We start from the raw sequence: 23791 nt of genomic DNA on the forward strand, positions 1-23791 counted from the left end.
TTCCATCTTTTTGATATTGTATTCAATAAATTTATTCAAGCATACCTCAAAACCTATCTCTGCTAAGATAAGAAATTTAACAAGGAAGAAAAAAATTTTTTTTTAACTTACTATCGGGCTTACTATCTTTCTTAGATGTTTAGGTGGTTGTTTCTGGACATTTTTTTAACTTTGGAGATACGTCACTCGTTGATGACTTTGATGATGATGATTTTTCATCATTCTGAACAGGTTTCTTGTTCGTATCTTTTGAAAGATCATCCAATGTACGTTTTCTACTGAAAAAAACACGATAATAGTAGCTAAAGTGTTACTTTTTCAAGCCTGAGAAACGATTTCTTTCTAATACTCAATTAAAAACCTCCTCGTGGGAAATTTACTGCTATTGGAAAGATTACAACATATATGAAAGAAAATTTATACCTAGGGATACTCATTGTAGAACCACTGGAATTTGTGGAGTTTTCGTCAGCAGATGATTTTTTCTTGGAACTTCCGAAGGGAAACTGGCCTTTAAACACAACATCTTGGATAAGACTATTAGAGAGAATTTAAATGACAAGTATGTTACAAATAACCATAAAATGTTCCCATCTTTTTGATATTGTATTCAATAAATTTATTCAAGCATACCTCAAAACCTGTCTCTGCTAAGATAAGAAATTTAACAAGGAAGAAAAAACTTTTTTTAAACTTACTATCGGGCTTACTATCTTTCTTAGGTGTTTTGGTGGTTGTTTCTGGACATTTTTTTAACTTTGGAGATACGTCACTCGTTGATGACTTTGATGATGATGATTTTTCATCATTCTGAACAGGTTTCTTGTTCGTATCTTTTGAAAGATCATCCAATGTACGTTTTCTACTGAAAAAACGATAAAAACAGGCCATTCCAATATTTATGCGTGAAACTATGAGTGCCTCCTCATCGCTACCCTCATGCGGGGGCAATTACGACAAATTCGATTTTCAATTAACGTATGTTTCTGGCTGAAATTGCTAGATATATGCCGGAAAACGGGTTATTTAGCATTTTCTCAAGACTTCATCATTAATAGACCGTATTGCATTTAGATAAAAACGATGCATTGTGGGATTGCTATGGGAGTATTATAATAAAATTTCGAGGTTTCTATTCTAATACTCCGATAACAATCCCAGAATGCATCGCTTTTTCTAAATGCAATAAGGTCTATTCCGTCTGATTTTTTGCACAAAGATGTGTATTAGCGATGGCCAAGACATGGCCGAGTCCAACTTTTTAAGAAAAACTTTTTTCTGGCCGAAAATGACAGGAATTTGCCGCAAAAGGCTGTTTTGGCAAATTTTTATTGGGCTTTTTTTTTTTCTTTTTTTTCACATAAAATATACAATAGCAATTTTTAATGTTTTCAAATCATGAATTTTTTGCTCTATTATTTCACTCGCTCTTTCATTTGTTTTCTCGATTAATTGTGCAGACAATATGTCTGGAAAAGAGCGTGCAACAGAATTTTTATAAATGAAAACCCCCGAAAAACCTCATAATTCATCGCACTTTTTAATTTTTCAGAGATTTCCCAACTTATTGCCATAATTCCAAACTCAGTTAAAGAAAGTGTTGAGACATAATGTCACAGAGAATTGGTTTCAAAAGATCTAAAAATGTTCCGATCAATGTTTCTCCAGTTTAAGCTTGCGTGGCTTCACCATCGTCTCCAATTCCGTAAGCCTGTGTCGCCTCTCCGCCGTAAGCTTGGGTAGAAGCACCGGAGTATGCCTGCGAGACTCTTGATATTCTGAGGTGTGCCTCTGAGCCGAATCTCAGCCATATACTTACCCTTTCTAAACTGGCCCGGTAATGAAAATGAGTGTAAACAGGCCCGATATGTACTGTTTTGATCTTTCTCGATTAAAATTTGTGATACATAAATATCGGGCCATTTCCTACATTGTTATAGATAAGTTATTTTAAACTCTCCAAAGCTCGTTGATCCATGTTATAAATGTTGAGATAAAATAAACAATATTCTTAAAGATATGACGTTTTAAAGGTGGCCCGGTAAGTCATGGTTTACATATATTTACATGGTTTTTCATACTCCATATTGGCGTCATCATTGATATGACAAAAATGATACAAAATAACTTAAAATGACTGCGTAAAATTAGTTGTCAAGAGACAATAGACTCACGAAAAATCATCACCGTCAACATTCATGCAGAGCTGAATCACTCACCTGTTCATTCAAATCAATATCAACGCATGCTGCTCAGGCAGAAAAAACGTGTCAACTACAAGGAGCTGAGTTCATCCAAAGACGAAATGGATACTCCTCATCATGCACCGCACAACACCTCAGTAAATGAAGAACGCATTGCCATCGAAGTAATGTGTGACGAGATTCCAGATCTCATCAACGAACATTAATTCGAAAACGTACAACTAGAGGACCTCAGATCGTTACCGGCAAAATTCGAATTAATGCGTAAATCAATCCGTACCAAATCACGCAGAATCGTGTCATCGGGAGAAGCCTTATCGGACGATCTCCAACTTACAATCAAGACAGACCTGGATCAAATCACCAAATACATACAGGACTCTAAAGAATACAACTCCAAAATCACTGTCACCAAGGAAAAGAAACGAGTCGACGAGTTCATCGCGCACAAAGAACAAACACTGGAATTCAATATGCAATGGGCCAAAGGAGCCATCGATGAACTGGAACTGAAGTTTAAAAGGATCCCTGCTGATTCAGAATCAATCGTCTTCCTGAATTGGCGAAAAGAGATACCGTCAAACGAAACAAAGCTCAACAAGATTTCACATTCCTACAAGGAATGCCTCCAAACATCTACCACTAATGTACTGATCAAAACCACAATCAAACAACTTGGTGAGAGATATTTCAAATTAGACATTTTACGTCAAAATTTTATGAACAACTTGAGCATTGAAATAAGTAATCGTAAACTAGACGTACACGCAGAATTCAAACGAAATAAACTGAACATTCATCTTGACAAATTCACTGGATATGATTCCAAATCAGACTATTACACCTTTCGTTCTGATTTCGAAAAAGTTCATCTAACATCAACTCCTAGGAGCTATCTACCAGATCTGTTAGTCAACAATTACCTTGCTGATCCAGCATATACCATGGTCAAAAACCTTGAGTCGATTGACGAAATTTGGAAACACCTCGAACAAGCGCTCGGTGACACCAGGATGATGCTCAAGAAAAATATCAATCAATTCAAATCCCTTGAAATTTCAAAGAAAAATCCAGAGAAACTCGTATCTGATATCGGAAATCTCATCAGCATGATGCAAGAAATGGCAGCTCTAGCTAAAAAACATGATATCGAGGAACACCTTTATTATGGAGACACCCTCACTCACATTCAAAATCTTCTTGGTGATGGCAGAACGACGCGATTCCTTTCAGAAACCTATGAAGAAGACTTCACACCCAAAGAAACTTTTCGAATCGCAAGAATCGCATCAAAAGTATTCAGTCCGAAAACACGTCTTGGTTTCCGAGGAGCACAAGGAGGAGCCTGCCAATGTCGAGTTGCTCGAGAAATTCGAAGAGAGGTTCTTCAGAAATCCAGATCTTCCAAGCTTTACGAAAAACATCAGTTTATCATTTCACACTGAATCGTTCCAAACCGTTGAAGAAGATGGAGACAGAGGTATCTATATGCTCCAATAAATTCAAATCAATCAAAACAAGCTCCTCATTTTCTTTGATAATGGTTGTAGTGACTTTGTTGTCAGCCAAAAAGCAATCAAGCCACTTGGATCAAATGCAATCAAAGCGTCGTCAAAACCAGTCATTCTTGGTGGTGTTGGAAACAAACAGTATTACAAAATCAACACTTGGCCGTTATATCGTCAAGCTTCCACTGAGCAATGTAGAAATGGTTTCGTTTACCGGACCCTGCATCCCAAAAATCACATCAACATTTCCAACTTTTTCACTCATCGAAGCTCACAAAGACATTGACTAATCGTATTATTCACTTCAATCGAAGTTCCAAACTTTGTCAGTTTATTTCCGTGCACAAAACCGACTGACTCATTTTTAGGCCTGGCTGAAATGACGTAAAGTGAAGATATTTGATTTGTGATTGGTGCGTTATGTAAATTTAGCATATCATATTTCCTGTGCAGATAAACATAAAATTCAAGACTCTTCTAGTGCAATTACAATGTCCTTTCAACGTATGATTATAACCTATGCGGAATATTTTTTTCTTCGTCGGTCATGTTACAAAATATGTAGTTGTCTGAAAAAAATTCTGAATACTGTGCATTTACAATCACCAATTTAGCAAATATTGATGGACTGCGATGCGATGGACATTTTTTCGGCTAAAAGATCTCAAACAGGCTAACACGAAATTAATTGAGGTTTATACTGGTAGTCTTAACTTCATTTGTATTCTTGTAATTAGGAGATTTAGGAGAGTTCATCAGTCATATTTTGGAGGGATCCTATAAGATAAACCCAAAATTAAAAACGTACCTCCTACTTTCTGGTTTCCTTCCAATGGAATTTCCTTCGTGTTTTCCAAGCTATCACTTTGGAGCGCCAAAAACGCTAAATTTCTGGTTTTCTTCGCTGCTTTTTGTTGTTGTTATTCTAAGCTATGACTTTGTAGCGCCAAAAACGCTAAATTTCTATTCGCGTGGTCGATCTAGCTTAAAATCTCACCTGCAAGGCGATCTCTTAGATGTCGCCACTAGGTTACATCGTCCCGCTTTTTTCGTGAAGCAACAAAGCTCCCTTCAGGAGCAATAACTATATCTAATAAGTTCTACTTTTCTCTGGTAAAGAGTACTCTGTGCATTTATCCTTCTTTTATGTTACAGAATTGGAAATTGGAAATGGTGCTTCAATCTTTCTTTTACTAACATATTTGTGATTGACAAAGAAAACCATGAGAACTCTTAAAATCTTCATTAAATAAACCTGACGTAACCAAAGGTGTTTAGAAAACAAATAATATCACAGTCGCATCCATTTTATGATTGGTACCATTACAATTATGTGATTGTTGAAGAACGAAAATAAATATTCAAACCAAAACAGAAATCGAATCTTAAAAATAACATACGAATGTAACTCGATTCGTAACACCCTGAGATTTCAATACAAAACTATTCAGCTCATCCATAACCACCTTTGCAGCGTCTGGACGACCAATTACCAGAAGTGCAGTATACAACTGTTCATTCGTAGGGTTTCCCCCCGTAACATAGTCATCCAAAAACGCCTCTACAGGATCTTTCGAGGATTCAAGTTTCTTTATGAAAGCGTATATAACCAAGCTTATCCGTGATGTGCATGCAATTTGAACCCAAGTAATCCGTACCTTTATCTTTGAAGATCCAATTTCCAAAGTCAGAATCACTGAATATCAATGAAATTGGACCAGCAATTTCATTTTATTTTAAACTTTTCTCTTGACACTTACCTTGTTTACACATAAAAATACCAAAAAATGCAACTGTGTTCATCAAAACTCGTCACGGAATTTAAGAATATGGTAAAACAAGCTATATAAACAGAGATAATAAAATAATATTTTTGGAAAAGCTGAAATTTTTTTTTGAAAATCTCCAAGGTTTTGATGTTATGCTATGTGAGAAAATTTTTGTAAAAATAGATCACCATTCCTCGACTAGTTGTTCAAAGAACTTGGGTCTGCATTGAGTTTGATGGCGTTGGAAATGTTCATGACGTGCAAATAAGATGGGCAAATTGTTGGCAAAATATAAGATAAGAGAAAAAAGAATAAGAGAAACAATGGAATTGTTTTTTTGTTATTTTGTCTTATTTATAGCGTGATTGCTGTTTTTAATGATTTTTTGAAATTTCGACATTGAAAAAAAGTTAGTTTTTTGGAAATAACTTTCGAACTGCTTTTTCAAATTTAATGTATAATAGTTCAAAATTCAAGTTAGAGCATCCTCTATACGATAAAAAAATAATGAACAAAAAATATAAATCCTGAAACTCACAATATCTCAACAAAGTTGTATACTTTTTTTTGGTGCACCCGGTATTTTATTTTATTTAAGGGCTCTGACCATTGGGAATTTTTATTTACCATGCATAATATATCAGTTTCTGCCTGATATAACCAGCAAAACTACGACATGTTATACATGTTCTGTTAGACCATTATTCAAGATTCTGAAAATTTAAACTTTATGTAGAAGAAATATCTGTCGGCTTACCCTGGAGTGACATTGTTTATCATATAGATTCGAATATGATCTCATTCAATCAGGGGTAAACTCTGAAGGGGGGCTGACCATAACGGCCGACGGAACCGCGCCGATAGAGTATGAAAAGTGGACTCTGTTAAATATGATTTTTGATAAAATTATGACTCTGTAGAACGAAAAATCTTTCCCAATTTGTAGTAATGTAAACTTGACATGTTTTATGTGTAACTCTTTCTAAAATCCATGAATCTAAAACTTGGTCCTCGTTTGATGCCATGTTGAATCTTTTTCGCGCGCTTTACTGAACTTTTTTTGAAGTTGCTGTAACTTTGTTTGTCTTTGAAATTTCTCTTGTGAACCTTTCTTTCTGCCAAAGATCTGGTAACCCTATATCATGCATCAACTTGACTCACCACGTGAGACATGTAAGACAATATTATATCATAAAACTCTTCAGTGTCCAAATACTCAAGTTTTAGTATTATATCACTATCATAAGAAAGCGTAGAACTTCTTTATTCCACAGTTTTTTTTCTTTGTGTTTTTTCAACATCTTCCGTCAAGACGCTTGTGTCGTATTTTCTTAGTTGCAAAGGTACTAGAACACCCCAAATGTTCAAAGAAATGATTTATGATTTCAAAGGGTGTAAAGGTTGGAGGTATTTTTCAGGTTTTGACCCACTACATTTGGGTTAAAACATAGTACTTATGTTGCCTTAGCTTCTTTCTTCTTTCTTAATTTTTTTCACAAAGGGAGGGGCGAGAAGCACTTCACATTTTTTTGGGAACCTGTGAAAACGTTGTCAATTTAACAAACAATGGATGAGCTTCAAAGTAAATTTCAATTTTCAACCGTGATTGTTTTTCATTATTGCGCCTCTTTTGATCGGTGTTTGTTCCGTCTACAGCTTCCTTCATTACATCTTTTGGTTTATTTTCAATATTGAAATATGATTCACTTGTATTTTCATTTCCTATTACTCCTTACCATCTGAGGTTTTTGTTTGGGTAGATCTTTAGCTGCATTCTTGTATGTCTTTTAACATTACATTCGGCTAAAGTAATAAAATCCAATAGTAATAGCGACCGTCTTTCAGCCAAATTGTGGGGTTTGAGCGTCGTTTTGAATCATGCGATCCATAAATCTCACTGCTACTTTCTTATTACGTTGATACCGTTCTTGGCATATTGAACATCGAAATTCTGCATCTTTTTCATCCAATGGTCGTCATCTTTCTTTTACTAACATATTTGTGATTGACAAAGAAAACCACGAGAACTTTTAAAATCTTCATTAAATAAACTTGACGTAACCAAAGGTGTTTAGAAAACAAATAATATCACATTCGCATCCATTTTATGATCGGTACCATTACAATTATTTGATTGTTGGAGAACGAAAATAAATATTCAAATTAAAACAGAAATCGAATCTTAAAAATAATATACAAATGTGACTCGATTCGTAACACCCTGGGATTTCAATACAAAACTATTCAGCTCACCCATAACCACCTTTGCAGCGTCTGGACTACGAATTACCAGAAGTGCAGTATACAACTGTTCCTTCGTAGGGTTTCCTTCCGTAACATAGTCATCCAAAAACGCCTCTACAGGATCTTTCGAGGATTCAAGTTTCTTTATGAAAGCGTATATAACCAAGCTTATCCGTGAGGTGCATGCAATTTGAACCCAAGTAATCCGTATCTTTATCTTTGAAGATCCAATTTCCTAAGTCAGAATCACTGAGTATCAATGAAATTGGACCAGCAATTTCATTTTATTTTATTTTATTTTATTTAAGGGCTCTGACCATTGGGAATTTTTATATTTACCATGCATAATATATCAGTTTCTGCCTGATATAACCAGCAAAACGACGACATGTTATACATGTTCTGTTAGACTATTATTCAAGATTCTGAAAATTTAAACTTTGTGAAGAAGAAATGTCTGTCGGCTTACCCTGGAGTGACATTGTTTATCATATTGATTCGAATATGATCTCATTCAATCAGGGGTAAACTCTGAAGGGGGACTGACCATAACGGCCGACGGAACCGCGCCGATGGAGTATGAAAAGTGGACTCTGTTAAATATGATTTTTTTATAAAATTAGGACGCTGTAGAACGAAAAATCTTTCCCAATTTCACCCTCAAAGGTGACAATGGTCGAACGTGCGCAACGTACGGGCCTCAACTTCAGTATTTTTTAAATGATTTGTAGGCCCGGTTATAACATTGATATTCCAAGTTGAGTCGAAATTTTCAGCCGAATCTGAACGACTCTTGACATCTCCAGACTGCCCTGAAGTTGAAGCTCTCTGTTTAAGTCTTAGTATTAAGTATAAGTTTAAGTCTCTGCGAAATACCTGGGGAGGAAAGTTAAAATTTTAAGAAAGTGAAAAGAACATCTCTAGATATTCACTCAAGGATGTAAGTATGCAATTACTTCAGTTTAAAGAATTATTTTACAAGATTTTTCAAGTCTGACTGAAGATTGTTGTTGTCTTCATTTTCTGTTGATGATAAAATCTAAAGGAAAATTTCTTTGTCAATGTATTTTAACTTTATTAGAATAAAATAGACCATAGGTCATGGAATTTACATCGTTTCTTTTAATTTACTTTCGTGGACACAAAAAAATTTCATAGAGTCCGACAGCATTTTACCCCTCCCTATTTAGGGCTAAAATTCCCCGTCTGGCCTCCCCATGTACATTTTTTGAACTTTAGAGATACGCAACTCCTTGGGTGTCGAACAACTATACATTGTCGAACAAGTGATGTGTCGAACAAGTGGGGTGTCGATCAATTGGACGCCCATTTGTTCGACAACCCACTTGTTCGACAATTTTACGAATCGCCTTTAAAATGACCCCATGGCGCATTGGAATCTATTGAAATTCGAATGATCTGACCAAAAATATTCAATTTATTTACTTTCCCATATCGATATATATCTGGCTAAACATGAGTAACATGATTCAATGTAAACTTGACATGGTTTATGCGCAACTCTTTCTAAAACCCATGAATTTAAAACTTGGTCCTCGTTTGACGCCATGTTGACTCTTTTTCGCGCGCTAAATTAACTGGCGCTCGCTTTGCTGAACTTTTTTAGAAGTTGCTGTAACTTTGTTTGTCTTTGAAATTTCTCTTGTGAAACTTTGTTTCTGCCAAAGATCTGGTAACCCTATATCATGCATCAACTTGACTCACCACGTGAGACATGTAAGACAATATTATATCACTATCATAAGAAAGCGTAGAACTTCTTTATTCGACAGTTTTTTTCTTTGTGTTTTTCAACATCTTCCGTCAAGACGCTTGTTTCGTATTTTCGTGGTTGCAGAGGTACTAGAACACCCCAAATGTTCAAAGAAATGATGTATGATTTTAAAGGGTGTAAAGGTTGGAGGTATTTTTCAGGTTTTGACCCACTACATTTGGGTTAAAACACAGTATTTATGTTGCCTTCGCTTCTTTCTTCTTTCTTAATTTTTTTCACAAAGGGAGGGGCGAGAAGCACTTCACATTTTTTGGGGGACCTGTGTAAACGTTGTCAATTTAACAAACAGTGGATTAGCTTCAAAGTAAATTTCAATTTTCAACCGTGATTGTTTTTCATTATTGCGCCTCTTTTGATCGGTATTTGCTCCGTCTACAGCTTCCTTCATTACATCTTTTGGTGGCTTTTCAATATTGAAATATGATTCACTTGTATTTTCATTTCTTATTGCTCCTTACCATTTGAGGGTTTCAATAGTAATAGCGACCGTCTTTCAGCCAATTTTTGGGGTTTGAGCGTCGTTTTGAATCATGCGGTCCATAAATCTCACTGCTATTTTCTTATTACGTTGATACCGTTCTTGGAATATTGAGCATCGAAATTCTGCATTTTTTTCATCCAATCATCGTCATCTTTCTTAGAGGTTTTTATCATTGTTTCTGTGCATTTTTTGGAGTTTTGAGTTATGCCAGGCTTTGATGATTGATTAGGTATGAATCTTTCCTCGTTTTGAACGGGTTTCTTGTTTGTTTCTTTTGAAGAAACATGATTGAATGGAATTCATAATGGTACAATCTTGGTCAAAACAAATTGGCAAAATAACGCAAGTAGTTAAGGCTTTGAAGGCAAAAACTAAGGAAATTAAGAAAAGTGAAAACTAGATAATTCGTGAGACAGACTTGTACCCCTTTATTTAGTTTAGTATTAACCGTTTCAAGGCTCTCGTGGGAAATAAGCCCGTGGCAACCTGGAACGTGATTACTTACAAAAAATAACGTATCTACGAAATTATAAACCTTGATAAAAACACTACTTTCCATAAAAAAATTACTCTACTTCCCTTTAAAATTTACCCTACTTTTCGTCAAAAAATACCCTACTTTCCATAAAAACTTTCCGAAGATATACACTACCTTCCAAAAATACTACTTCCCTTTAAAAATTACTCTACTTTTCTTTAAAAATTCTCCTAATTTTCTTTAAAAATTTACCTTACTTTCCATAAAAATTTGCCACAGAAATAACCTACTTTCCAAAAATACAACTTCCCTTTAAAAATTACCCTACTTTTCTTTAAAAATTCTCCTACTTTTCTTTAATAAATTACTCTTCTTTCCATAGAAATTTGCCACAGAAATACCCTACTTTCCAAAAACACTACTTCCCTTTAGAAATTACCCTACTTTTCGTCAAAAATTCTCCTGATTTTCTTTAAAAATTTACCGTACTTTCCATAAAAATTTTCCACAAAATAACCTACTTTCCAAAAACACTACTATCCTTTAAAAATTACCCTACTTTAAAAAATGTTGCTACTTTCCGAATAAAATTACACTATTTTCCTTGAAAATAACACCACTTTCCTTAAAAATTGACACGACTTTTCTTTGACAAAAATACACACCTTTTCTTTGAAAAGAATCGCACTATATTCGTTTTCATAAAATGCAAACCTTTTATTTTGATCAATATCAACCACTTTCCTTTGATTATGCATGTGGGATCTGTCAAGATCGAATAAATATATACTTCTTTACAACAATAACCGTTATTAAAATAATTTTTCCTCTTAGGCACTTCTTTTTAGTTCATATCAAATTCACTACTTTAGCTTTTTATAGAAGACGATATATTACTGACTTAACAAACGGATTGAAGTCCCCCCCTCCGGACAAAAACCTCTCGACCCCGGTGGTCAAAATTGGGTGCCCAGGCTGTCTCAAAATTTTTGCTGAGCTGTCGTAGAGGAAACTGTAAGGGCCTCGAAAAATCCGTTCATTATACTCGACTTAGGTTTTCGTTTTGATAAGTGCCTTAAAGGAGCTAGTCTTTATTTACATAGAAACTTTCTACTGAAAATAATACTCAATGCACCTTCGCATTGTTATCTCTTGCTGCACCCTCACAGCATCATTCATAAATTCTTGCTGCACCCTCACAGCTTAAAATACAATAAATTCCTGCTGCACCCTCACAACGTAAAAATACATAAATTCTTGCTACACCCTCACAGCGTAAAATACAATAAATTCCTGCTGCACCCTAACAGCGTAAAAATACATAAATTCCTGCTGCAGCCTCACAGCATAAAATATATAACTCTGGCTGCACCCTCACAGCATAAAAAATATAAAATACTTGCTGCACCCTCACAGCGTAGAAAATATAAAATACTTACTCACATCGTAAATACATATATTCCTAATGTACCCTCACAGCGTAATAGAAGCCTTGAAGCAAACTCAGTATAAATTATCCTTACTTCTATTCGTTCAAAAACTAGCCGGTACCCGGCGTCGTACCCGCCGAGTAGGTGTTGCTTACGCACGATAAAGCCCTTTGGATGGTGGAGAGGGTAATAAAATTTGATTTATGTCAAAAAACGAAAAAACGAAAGCTTAAAACTGTTCAAAACTCAAAAAATCGTTTTTCATGCTTTGTGACGTGAATTGGGCCCTGAATGACATCATCTGAAGGGTAATAAATTTTTTACCTAACTAAAATTCTTCTTTCATTTATACAAGATATTCTCTTGGTGATTTCCGATTTCTGATCCAATGAGGTCATCTATTGCTTAAATCCTTCTCAAACACGGGATATTGTAATTTTCAGGTTTTGATGACGTCATCGGACCCAAAATGCCTCAGTTCGAATATATCTATTTTTGAAAGTCTCTTTCTACCCACTTTTAACTCTACTTATTCTCCATATAATTCCAGATCCAATGAGGGGTCAACCATCTCCAAACTCCTTTCCAATCTCGAGAAATCGTGTTTTTCCTGTTTTGATGACGTCATCAACTGAAAACGCCTGAAAATCAAACTTTTTAGTCATAAGCCCGATGATTTAGAGAAGCTTATCTAGCCACATAGACCCTTTTTCACGTGTTTGACATCTGCGTAGACTATTCTCTTTGATTGCATCACAAGATGCGAATAACAGTTCTCATCAAATAAATCACTACATCTTCTTGTAATGAAAAAGTGTACATACGTATGTTTCTATAGAAATACTCGGCTTGCTGTGTCGTAAGACCAAATCACAACATTAAGAGGAATTTGTACGTCAACGGCTCCAGCACATCCATTTAATATGCAAAATGTATTTTGATAAAATGGTCTTTTACTGTTTCATTCATACGGCTGATCACATTCTGAGGCAAAGAATCTGAATGAAAGAAAACAAAAGAAAAATTGATTTCCAAATCTTAGATCTGCTGTAATTTGATAATTTAAAAACAGCTATTTAGTAAAGTAAATGAAAGTAAACAAAAGAGTTTTAAGTACTGGTACAAAACGACATGTAGCCAAAATACCATAGAAATCAATTTTGAAACCCAAGAACTTTGTTTGAAATTAATGACATAATAAAGCAATAAAGAAACGTACAATTTACGTGAAAGCCAATATCTTTTTTGGTTATTGCTTTACCGTCAATCTCGTATGTTTGTGTTGATTTGCGATGGAAAAGATTATGTCGCCATGAGAATGTTTTGTTCTCTATTATTTTGACCAAAGCTCTTTTTATCTGGGGCCAGTGTTGATCGAAGGTTTCAATGGTAGTTTCTTTCAATGCAGTGTCACAACTCTTCATGTCCTCCTCGGACATTTCAGATGCTATGGAAGATTGATTTGAAATATCAACGGTTCAAAATTTAGCTTAAAATATTCCAAAAGACTACAAATTAAGAGATCGGATTAAGTGAATGGAAAGTATGGGGACTGCTCAGACTAAGATTGTGTATACAAAGGGGTTTTAATAACGCTAATGAAAATTTGTTGACAGAATCAATTTTAAAGTAACATCACTTACCCTCGAACTGATCAGAAAGGCCTCGTGACGGTACATCATTTTTTTCATGTTCTTCAGTCGAAGGAAGTCGAGTAGAAGGGGATGGTAACGTCGTGTCCTCTGCAAGTAAAAGACAATTTTTATTTAAAAAGCTCTGAATACTTATCAAGTCAACACAGTGACGGATGTTAATCTAGTGGATCGGAACTTTTCGAACTAATACCCACTACCTTCCTTCCAATTCTTAACCGTTATTGGTTTAAATGGGAGAATTGACACAAAACATGACCACTTGAGGTTGATTAAACATTCGATCCTAAAGTAGTCATTGAGGCGATTTCGATGCCTTGACTACTTTCGGTTTGTCTGAATCGTTGTATGATACTTCGAGGGCTATGTATTTCTTTGCCATGCAAACAGAGTGGACGCAACCCCTTTTATATAATATTGATCTGATATAATTCTCAATTCTTATTTCGATATCTGAATATTCTTGGTAAGATACTTGATGCGATCTTTCACTCGGTGATCGTGTTAACTTGGCTGGTTTAGAGCCGACATCAACTTGGTTTTTGAAAGTCTTAAATAATTGGTCTTTCTTCAAACTTTTCTTTGTGTCTTCATTGTCCGATATTTGTCTTTGATTGATGCATTTTTTCGTTTGGAAAGACAAGGATTATTTTAATATCTTTGCCCAATAACCTGAGCCATATTTCTTTCATTTAATATTTTAACTCTGAGAATTTCCAAACGGGATGTTGATCTTGGTATTTTCCGTATATTTTCCAACTAGATATCATGATCTATAATAAGATTACGAATTTGGTGCTGTCGCGCTAGATCATCTGACTGCACATGCATCGAGCCTTCTAGTTCTACTCTGTTCCATTATTTTGCTCTTCCTTTGAGTCTAAACTTTCCTGACTTTTCTTCTTGTCTATTGGTCTTCGAAATGTCATTTGAGCAGCACAAAAAAAAAAACGATTCCTATCAGGGGTTCTCTTAGACCAGCTTTTACAATGTCTTTATAGTACTGTGTGTAGTTAACAAAATCACAACGCTGCCACAATTTTCTTTTACAAAAAATTACAATATTACGGTATCTGAGGTAACAGTTGGTACCATTATTTTAACTTTAAAAGATTAAAAAGAAAATTTAACAAAAAAAAATATGAATGGAAACGTACACCTTTCTCAAGCCAAAGATGCAGCTTTTACAGAACCTGTGACCACATAATTCACCTTGCATTGGTTCCCTCAAGACATACAAACAAATTGCACAAGTCATTTTCAGTTCTTCGTTGACAAATTCAACATCGTAGCCAACCTTAGCATCTTCCATTACTTTTTTTTTCTTTTTGTTAGTAGTATTGTGTTAATATTGCATACTGTAAAAAACAAACAACGAAAAGTAATATTAATAATAAGTATTATTACCCGAGTGAGAGGGAAATACTCGATATAAACAAAATTACGTCATTAGATTTGCGCAAATCATATAGATCAAAGTGACGTCAGAGTAATTTATATTCCACGGTATAGACCGGGTGTAACGTCAATTTTTGTGCAATGCAATGTTTGCGTCAATCTTTCCAAGCAAAAACACAGGGGAAAGGAAGAATTTACCATCGTGAATTAACAAGGTTCCTACACACATAAAACGTCAAACTCGGGTAATAATCCCTTTACTGACTTTAATTATTATAACAGTTTCTGCTTTGCGCTAGATTAACCAGTTTTTTTTTGTAATTTTTAAAGATTTTGAGTAAATCCTAAGCTTGATTGTTTCAGAAAATGGATTTTCAATTAACTGTCGAGGTAAGATCGACCTCTGTGAAACAAATTTACTTTTTAAAATTTACAATTTGTCGAGTTCATCCTCCCATTCAGATAACAGTTCTTCTTTGAAACTTGCAACAGTTTCTGCTTCGCGCTAGATTAACCAGTTCTTTTTTCTAATTTTCAAAGATTTTGAGTAAATCCTAAGCTTGATTGTTTCAGAAAATGGATATTCAATTAACTGTCGAGGTTAGATTGTATCATCATGGTCAATGTGCAATGTAGCCAAATTTTGCATGTTTTGCCAACATCGTTTATCTTCAATGTCATCTTCTATTGTTCAATTCCATCTTTTTTTTCTGCGTTCAATCTAGTGTCTTTTTCGGATTAGAAAAGTGAAAAAAAACAGTTATTGTACTACTGCTGTGCCGTATATTCTAAAAACTATAATTCCTGCCAGATAAGGTAGACGCATAACATTTGAATCAAACATAAATTCATTTAGTTACCGAAAGATCCTAGAAGCGACTCTGTAAATGTTGGATTCCAATCACTGCGGTTGCTCAAGGGAAATCAAGCAAAACAATCTATACGCTCTTTTACTATTTCAAGATTATCCGCCTTCAAGCTCTGTGCTTCTTTTAAATCATGCCTATTATCGTTGCCGCGACTTCTACATGGGTTTTGATATACCGTTAAGTAAAATAAATAAGTAAATAAATAAATCTTTTGACATCTCTATCATTGTTTTAATGATTAATTCTTCGATTTGTATTTCTTAAAGATATCAACCCATTTACCACTGTCACACTTTGTGGATAAGTAGGTTTTCTTCCAAATAAGACAAGGTGAAGATGTCATCTATGATATGAAATAATGATTTGAATTTAAATGAAAAGATATTTTTTTGCTTATGTTTTCTTCCATTATTGAGTATAGATTGGACAGCTCAGCTTCTTGTTCATTAAAAAGAGGACAATCATTAGTATAATATCAGTGGTATGTTGACTATCTTCCACAGTTTCTTCCACTGCCTCTGAGGTGATTATTTTTGGAAAAAAAACTTTGTCTTGATTGTTCAACATTCGCTATTTATCTTTTACTGAGACATTCCTTCGATTTGGATGGAATTTGTAATTTTCAAGATGTTTATTTATTTTCCAACACCTTATGTTTTGACACCGTTAATTACATTTTCCTCTTCAATTTCGGAAAACTTCATCCTTACGGGTTTCCTTTCAATGGCAGTTGTTTTGATATCCATCAGCTGCGATATCCATCCCGTCGTATTCTTATTCTTGACGAAGAGTGCTTGCATCTAATAAGCTGCTATTCAATCCTTTTACATAGGTCGTTTTTCCATCAGGTGAATGCCAGGTTATCTTTCGGCATTTTTTATGGGTGAACCAAGTGTTCATGACGGATAATTTTGATTCGGTGAAAAATTCGTTGAATCGTTCTCCGTTGTCGTTAACTTCGGCGTCATTGATGATTACGTTTTCTCTAAGTGGCGAGGTGTACCAAGCTGCCGATGTGGTCGCGTTGAAGTCTCCAATACATAGAACTTTTTGAGGGGTTTCTACTTTTAGTTGTTTTTTAAGGGTAGAATAAAACGAGCTTTTACTATTTTCGCTAGAGTCTTCGGTTGGAGCATAGCAATTAATTATACGTAGTGAGCATCCTTTTACGTTGATGTCGGCGACAATAATTCGAGCATCAACGTTAACAATCACTTCGATGAGAATATCTTCATCTACTTTAATCGCTATTCCAACCCCACGGATACGTTTCTGTGAATATCCTGACCAATATATTTCGTATTTGACATTTTCGTCTTTTATTTGAGCGAATAGAAAATACTAAAATAAAAAAAAGTTACCTCGTGCACAACTTCTTGCTCAATGTGCACTTTCGTGTCTCTTTCACGCCGACCACTGCTTCGCGCAAGCTTGTTTGGCAAGTCTTGTGAAAACCAACATGTGTTGGTCATGGTCAACATACACGAGTGTGCTATCATTACGTCTTTTGTGTCGTTTCATTGACATGGACTGCTTCTGACGGGTTACTTTTAGAGACGACGATGGGATGTTGTACTAATGGTGGTGGACAAGTGTTTTATTTCCAGGATATGATGGATATGGAATAAGGAATGGGTCCAGATAGTAATAAATCAACTGGAATAATAATTAAAACAAAACGCGACGTCGACATCATTTTATGATGTGAACTGATTTCAATGATTGTTTAAGTGTTTCACTTAAGAAAAATCGGTGTTGGTGAAACCATAGATATATTTATCAGGTTATCGGGGAAGGAGACATTCTTGGGCAGTGTATTGGCTTTCAACAGCGCCCTTCATCACAATAATATAGGCCAAGCAATTGGAAACGAAGTTAGTAAAAATTTTAAAGATAAATTGTTGTACTTAATTACCAACAGAATTATTAGATTGAATTGGTTTTGTTCAACAAATATCTATTGTTTGAATTAAGTCAAAATTGTGTCGTTCAAAAGTTGAAAATAAACCATTTGAAACTGGAAGGAAGTTCGATTCTGTGTTTTTGTACGTTCACAAATGTTCAAAACGTTCCATTTGAATTTTGATGACCAAATTAGAAAAGAAAGTTAACAAAATCAATTGAAAAAGTTTGACATAAAGCCTGGAAGAATAATCTTTTCTGTCTCATATTTCCTTTTTTCTTTCAAGACTGAGCATGGGTGCTGTATTCTTACTATTCATATGCTACTTTGCTACAAATTCAAGGATGACCATTATGAATAGTTACCACTTTACCAGTATCTTGACCCGATTGCCAATAATAAAATTTCTGACTCCTGTAATGATGATCTTTTCTTTTTATTCAGTGAATATTATTCTTTTTCCCCTTTTTCTCATCGTTGTCATTTGAAAGGTAAAATAGAGATGAAAAGATAAAGAAAGTCAAAATTCGCTTTAAGAATTTCTATATGATGGAGTCGCCAAAACAAGTTCCCCTTAACAATAATTTCTTATAATAATTTTGCAAAATCAGTTAGGAAATTTTCTTACTAAAAGAATGTGTTTATAATTTATAATTTAAGTTTATATTTTCAGCTATAAGAATATTTATTATCATGGATCAATGAATTTAAGATGCACAAAAATATATGTTTATGTTTATGGTATTTGTAGTTGCTGTACGTGGTTTCATTTTACTTAAAACTTTCTCATTTCATTTTGCTCCAGTTTGTTGAATTTTTTCCCTAGCATTAAGGCCATGATAGACAGTAACACAGTATTCCCTTAACATTTTCATAAAATTTCTAAAAATAACCAAATTTAAATATCACTCATAAAATGTTAACTGGTGTTACACGATAACATTTTTACTGATAATCCTGTGATTTTCTATTTTATTCAAATGAGCACAAGCTCACCATCCGCAGCTGCCTCACTCCCAATCTATTGTTAAAAGTTGTTTATTGAGGGGATTAACTTTTTAACAACAGAAATCTATTGATGAAAATGTTAACGAAAGATTTTGGAATCAATTTTTTTTGATTCGAAAAATTTTCCACAACATATTCCAAAATGTGCAAACATATTCATTTTTTAAATGTTAAAACAGTTATTGTACTACTGCTGTGCCGTATTTTTTGCTGATTAGTAAAAACTCTAATTCCTGCAGGATAAGGTAGACGCATTACATTTGAATCAAACATAAATTCATTTAGTTGCCGAAAGATTCTAGAAGCGACTCTGTAAATGTTGGATTCCAATCACTGCGGTTGCTCAAGGGAAATCAAGCAAAACAATCTATACGCTCTTTTACTATTTCAAGTATATTCGCCTTCAAGCTCTGTGCTTCTTTTAAATCATGCCTATTATCGTTGTCGCGACTTCTACATGGGTTTTAATATACCGTTAAATAAAATATATAAGTAAATAAATAAATCTTTTGACATCTCTATCATTGTTTTAATGATTAATTCTTCGATTTGTATTTCTTAAAGATATCAACCCATTTACCACTGTCACACTTTGCGGATAAGTAGGTTTTCTTCCAAATAAGAAAAGGTGAAGATGTCATCTATGATATGAAATAATGATTTGAATTTAAATGAAAAGATAATTTTTTGCTTATATTTTCTTCCATTATTGGGTATAGATTGGACAGCTCAGCTTCTTGTTCATTAAAAAAAGGAGAATCATTAGTATAATATCAGTGGTATGTTGACTATCTTCCACAGTTTCTTCCACTGCCTCTGAGGTGATTATTTTTGGAAAAAAAACTTTGTCTTGATTGTTCAACATTCGCTATTTATCTTTTACTGAGACATTCCTTCGATTTGGATGGAATTTGTAATTTTCAAGATGGTTATTTATTTTCCAACACCTTATGTTTTGACACCGTTAATTACATTTTCTGCCATGATAGACAGTAACATAGTATTCCCTTAACATTTTCATAAAATTTCTAAAAATAACCAAATTTAAATATCACTCATAAAATGTTAACCGGTGTTACACGATAACATTTTTACTGATAATCCTGTGATTTTCTATTTTATTCAAATGAGCACAAGCTCACCATCTGCAGCTGCCCCACTCTCAATCTATTGTTAAAAGTTGTTTACTGAGGGTTTATTCGTATTTCTATTTTTATTTAGCAGGAAAGTAATAAACATCTTATTATGACTTATTATGAGTTCGATTATTAAACTATTGATTTTACGAAAGCCTTAATCTTTAAAAAATAACATTAAGTACCCTAAAATTAAGCTCATTCTTTTGTAAGTTATAGCTGATGAAGTGATGTCAATGTGACGAAAATTCCTAAAGAAGCATTTTTCTGTTTTTATCATTACTCAAAACTTTTGATAGGGCATATTTAAAGCTACTTTAGGGTTTTTTATTTTACTTCTCTTAAAGTAAGGAATTTGTTTATATATTGCATATTTTTTATGGAGAAGCAATCTTTACAAGTTTTGTATCGACTTAGCGCATAAAATTTGAAAAATGTTGATTTTATAATTTTTTTTATTATCTGACTGAGCTAAGTAAAGCATTCTGATTGGCTAAGAGCCGGTCCATTTGACGTCGAATGGACCGGTTGCAAGAAAAGTCGAAATATGGTTAGAAAAAATACTCAATCGGATGATAAATTATTAAGAAACTGCTTAGTCGTTCAATTCGTGAAAAAATGGACTTCTGTCGGCACTTGAATGGACCTCAATGCGTTCGTTCCATTCTGCTCCGACGTCATTTCATTTTTTCCCGAATGGACCTCCTAAACAGTTACTTAGTAGTATGAAGCTAAAGTTTGTTTTTTATCCAGAGGTAAAAACTTGTGGTAGTGCATATTTACCGCTACTTTAGGGTGTTTTATTTTACTTCTCTTAAAGTAAGAAATTTATTTACATATCGAATATTTTTTATGGGGAAGCAATGTTTACAAGTTTTGTATCGATTTAGCGTATAAAATTTGAGAAAATATTGATTTTATATATTTTTTATCATCCGACTGAGCTAAGTAACGCATTCTGATTGGCTAAGAGCCGGTCCATTTGACGTCAAATGGACCGGTTGATAAGAAAAGTCGAAATATGGCAAGAAAAAATGCTCAATCGGAAAATAAATTACTAAGAAACTACTTAGTCGTTCAATTCGTGAAAAAATGGACTTCCGTCGGCACTTGAATGGACCTCACTGCGTTCGTTTTATTCTGCTCCGACGCCAGTTCGTTTTTTCTGGAATGGACCTCCTAAACAGTTACTTAGTAGTATTAAATATCCCCACGGAACCCATCCATTTTAACCCGTTTTAACCCTAGTCAAGGTGCCCTTTTTTATTTCTGAAATGCAAGGGGGATTTTTGGCCCGCGTTTGGAATTATGCCATAGTTCCTGTTCTGTTCATCAAAACCCTTTAGAATTTTGTCGACATATTCTTCAAAGTATGTAAAATATAAATATAAAAAAGTATTTAAAAATTATTGATGACGTCATTAAACATAAAAGATATCGATGACTTCATCCATCAATCAATACCAAAAAAAATAATTGAATTTTGGGAGAGCAAGTTTTTAACGTATTATAAGCCCCCAACCTGGACTAGGGTAATCTAACCTCGCCGAGAGTTTCCTATTTGGTATTATTATTATTATCATTATTATTTTGATCTATATCATCTTCATACATTTCAATTTAGTCGAAAATGAAAAAGTATAGCAATGGATAATTGTATAAAATGTGGTAAAAAGTGCGAAATTAAAAATCTTCGACAGTTATGCTCAAAATGTCACCATCTCAGGACACCAAACGTCAAGCTAAAAAAAAGAGCCAAACTTCAAGGTAACTTTTACATATCCTTATAAAAGGGAGAAAATTCTTCATTGTGCAATATGTTAGACACGATTAAATTCTCGGATGTGACGTAACCAACGGGGAAAGTTATAAAGACACTGAAAAGGAGACTTTATATGTTTAAAACAGGCATTTTACTGTCCAACACATGTTTTGTGTTTCTTTCCGATAGAAGATTTGGACAGGTATCTTATGATACTTAATTTAATCTTTCAATCCTTATTTTTCAGAAGTTTCGGACAACAGCAAAGACTCCGATTATTCTCCTTCGTCTCCTTCTTCTGGAAGTGGTAAATGATTAGATTTTGTCATTCTAAAATTTTATATTGGAACATTTTTCATTGAGATATGCCAACTGAAAGGTATATTTCCATATCATGACTCAGTTTTATAAAATTTTATACTTGCCATGATCTCTGATTTTTGGAATTGTGAACTTTTTCTTTGGGCCTTCAAAATTTTAATCAGAATTCGAAAAAGACAACTGAAAACTTGAATGTAAGTTTTTTTCATCAATTAACTTCTATTTTAGCAACCGTATCAGAAGAAAAACGTCATCGTGATACCGATGCAGACTCTCTTTCTTCCTCTACTGACAATGGTGAGTAGACGACGAGCCGACGAGCCACTTTTTAAGGAATGTTTGTTTAGGGGATAGTACTTTCCGAAAGAGGGGAAGAGATCGTAATTTCCAGGACTGTTATTATAGAGACAAAATTTGCAAAGAATTGCATTACTGTTACTCTAACTTAAAACACTTGATTTGGTGTATTGATATTTCTCTGAAAGTGGATAAGCACCTAAATTTCAACAGTCTTCATATTTTTAACGAAAAAGCTTCCGTGTGGGCTTTTGTTTCCGTCTATAATTAAATTTGTCATTTGTTCTTTTAGAAGACGGAAAAGTCAACGAAACGCGAAAGAAAAAGCAGTTTCACAAGACAAAAGGTATTCTTTTGTATTAACCTTATCAGCACTTTGGGGTTTAAATGACCCCTGTGCTGTTGGTAGCTCTATATCTCTGAGAAGATTTTTGAAACAATCTGAAACTTTGTGACTTATCCAATCGATTTCAAATTTGTATACATAATATATTGACAATCCAATTAAGAAAATTTGTACAAATCTAAGTATGATGACATCATCTGATATTACGTCATCAATTTTGGAAAATTTCACTAGTAAGCAGCATTATTTAATTAGTTATGTCAAAGACTAGTGAAAACTGTATAATGACGTCATTAGTTTTTCGATGACGTCAACGCGTCCCCCCAAATTTCGTTTTATGATAGAGAAAATCTGTACCAATTTTCACGAACATAGCACAGCTTGATATCAGAAATTATAAGGCGTGGTTTTTTACACCCTTTTGAGAATAAAGAAGCCAAAAAGGCTTGGTATTAATACGGCTAATAAACTGATTAAAAATTATGGAGAACTTTGTGCAAAACCTTATTTAGTCACGTTGACTTAACCAGCCCAAAATGTTTATGAATGAAGGAGGGAAGGGTGGAGAATAGTCCCTGTTTTTGTTCTGGATGGCGTTTTTAGCTTTCAGGGTGATGTCAATTCTCCTGATGAGCATGTTAATGTAATAATTTTGTTTTTTTAGCAATCAAATCATCAGAACAACGTTATCATGATACCGATGCAGACTCTCTTTCTTCCACTACTGACAATGGTGAGTTGACGACGAGCCAACAAACCACTTTTTAAGGAATGTTTGTTTACGGGATAGTGCTTTCCGAAAGAGGGGAAGAGATCGTAATTTCCAGGACTGTTATTATAGAGATAAAGTTTGCAAAGAATTGCATTACTGTTACTCTAACTTAAAACACTTAATTTGGTGTATTGATATTTCTCTGAAAGTGGATAAGCACCTAAATTGCATCAGTCTTCATATTTTTAACGAAAAAACTTCCGTGTAGGCTTTTGTTTCCGTCTATAATTAAATTTGTCATTTGTTCTTTTAGAAGACGGAAAAGTCAACGAAACGCGAAAGAAAAAGCAGTTTCACAAGACAAAAGGTAATCTTTTGTATTAACCTTATTAGCACTATGCAGCTTAAATGACCCCTTCGCTGTTGGTAGCTCTATATCTCAGGAGAAAACTTTTGAAACAATCTATAACTTTGTGAC

General features: G+C 34.2%; 2 protein-coding genes across 5 annotated transcripts in view; one reads left to right on the forward strand and one right to left on the reverse strand.

Moving 5' to 3' along the window:
- Positions 1-16602: 16602 nt before the first annotated feature.
- Positions 16603-17327, reverse strand: LOC136811657 (craniofacial development protein 2-like). Its single transcript, XM_067068280.1, has 2 exons — positions 17190-17327; positions 16603-17100 (listed from the first exon to the last, which is right to left on the reverse strand). The coding sequence occupies exons 1-2, from the start codon at positions 17325-17327 to the stop codon at positions 16603-16605; spliced, it is 636 nt and encodes a 211-aa protein (XP_066924381.1).
- Positions 17328-21497: 4170 nt separating this feature from the next.
- Positions 21498-23791, forward strand: part of LOC136811662 (titin homolog) — a 47720-nt gene continuing 45426 nt past the window's right edge. For all 4 annotated transcript variants that reach the window (XM_067068286.1, XM_067068288.1, XM_067068287.1 and 1 more), the window contains exons 1-6: positions 21498-21642; positions 21885-21944; positions 22187-22255; positions 22548-22601; positions 23266-23334; positions 23627-23680. In XM_067068286.1, the coding sequence (XP_066924387.1) occupies positions 21522-21642; positions 21885-21944; positions 22187-22255; positions 22548-22601; positions 23266-23334; positions 23627-23680 (427 nt within the window). In that variant the 5' untranslated portion in view covers positions 21498-21521. The remainder of the gene's footprint in view (positions 21643-21884; positions 21945-22186; positions 22256-22547; positions 22602-23265; positions 23335-23626; positions 23681-23791) is intronic.

Source organism: Clytia hemisphaerica, unplaced genomic scaffold (genome assembly GCF_902728285.1).
Source record: "Clytia hemisphaerica strain Z4C2 unplaced genomic scaffold, Clytia hemisphaerica genome assembly, whole genome shotgun sequence".
NCBI classification, from domain to species: Eukaryota; Metazoa; Cnidaria; class Hydrozoa; order Leptothecata; family Clytiidae; genus Clytia; species Clytia hemisphaerica.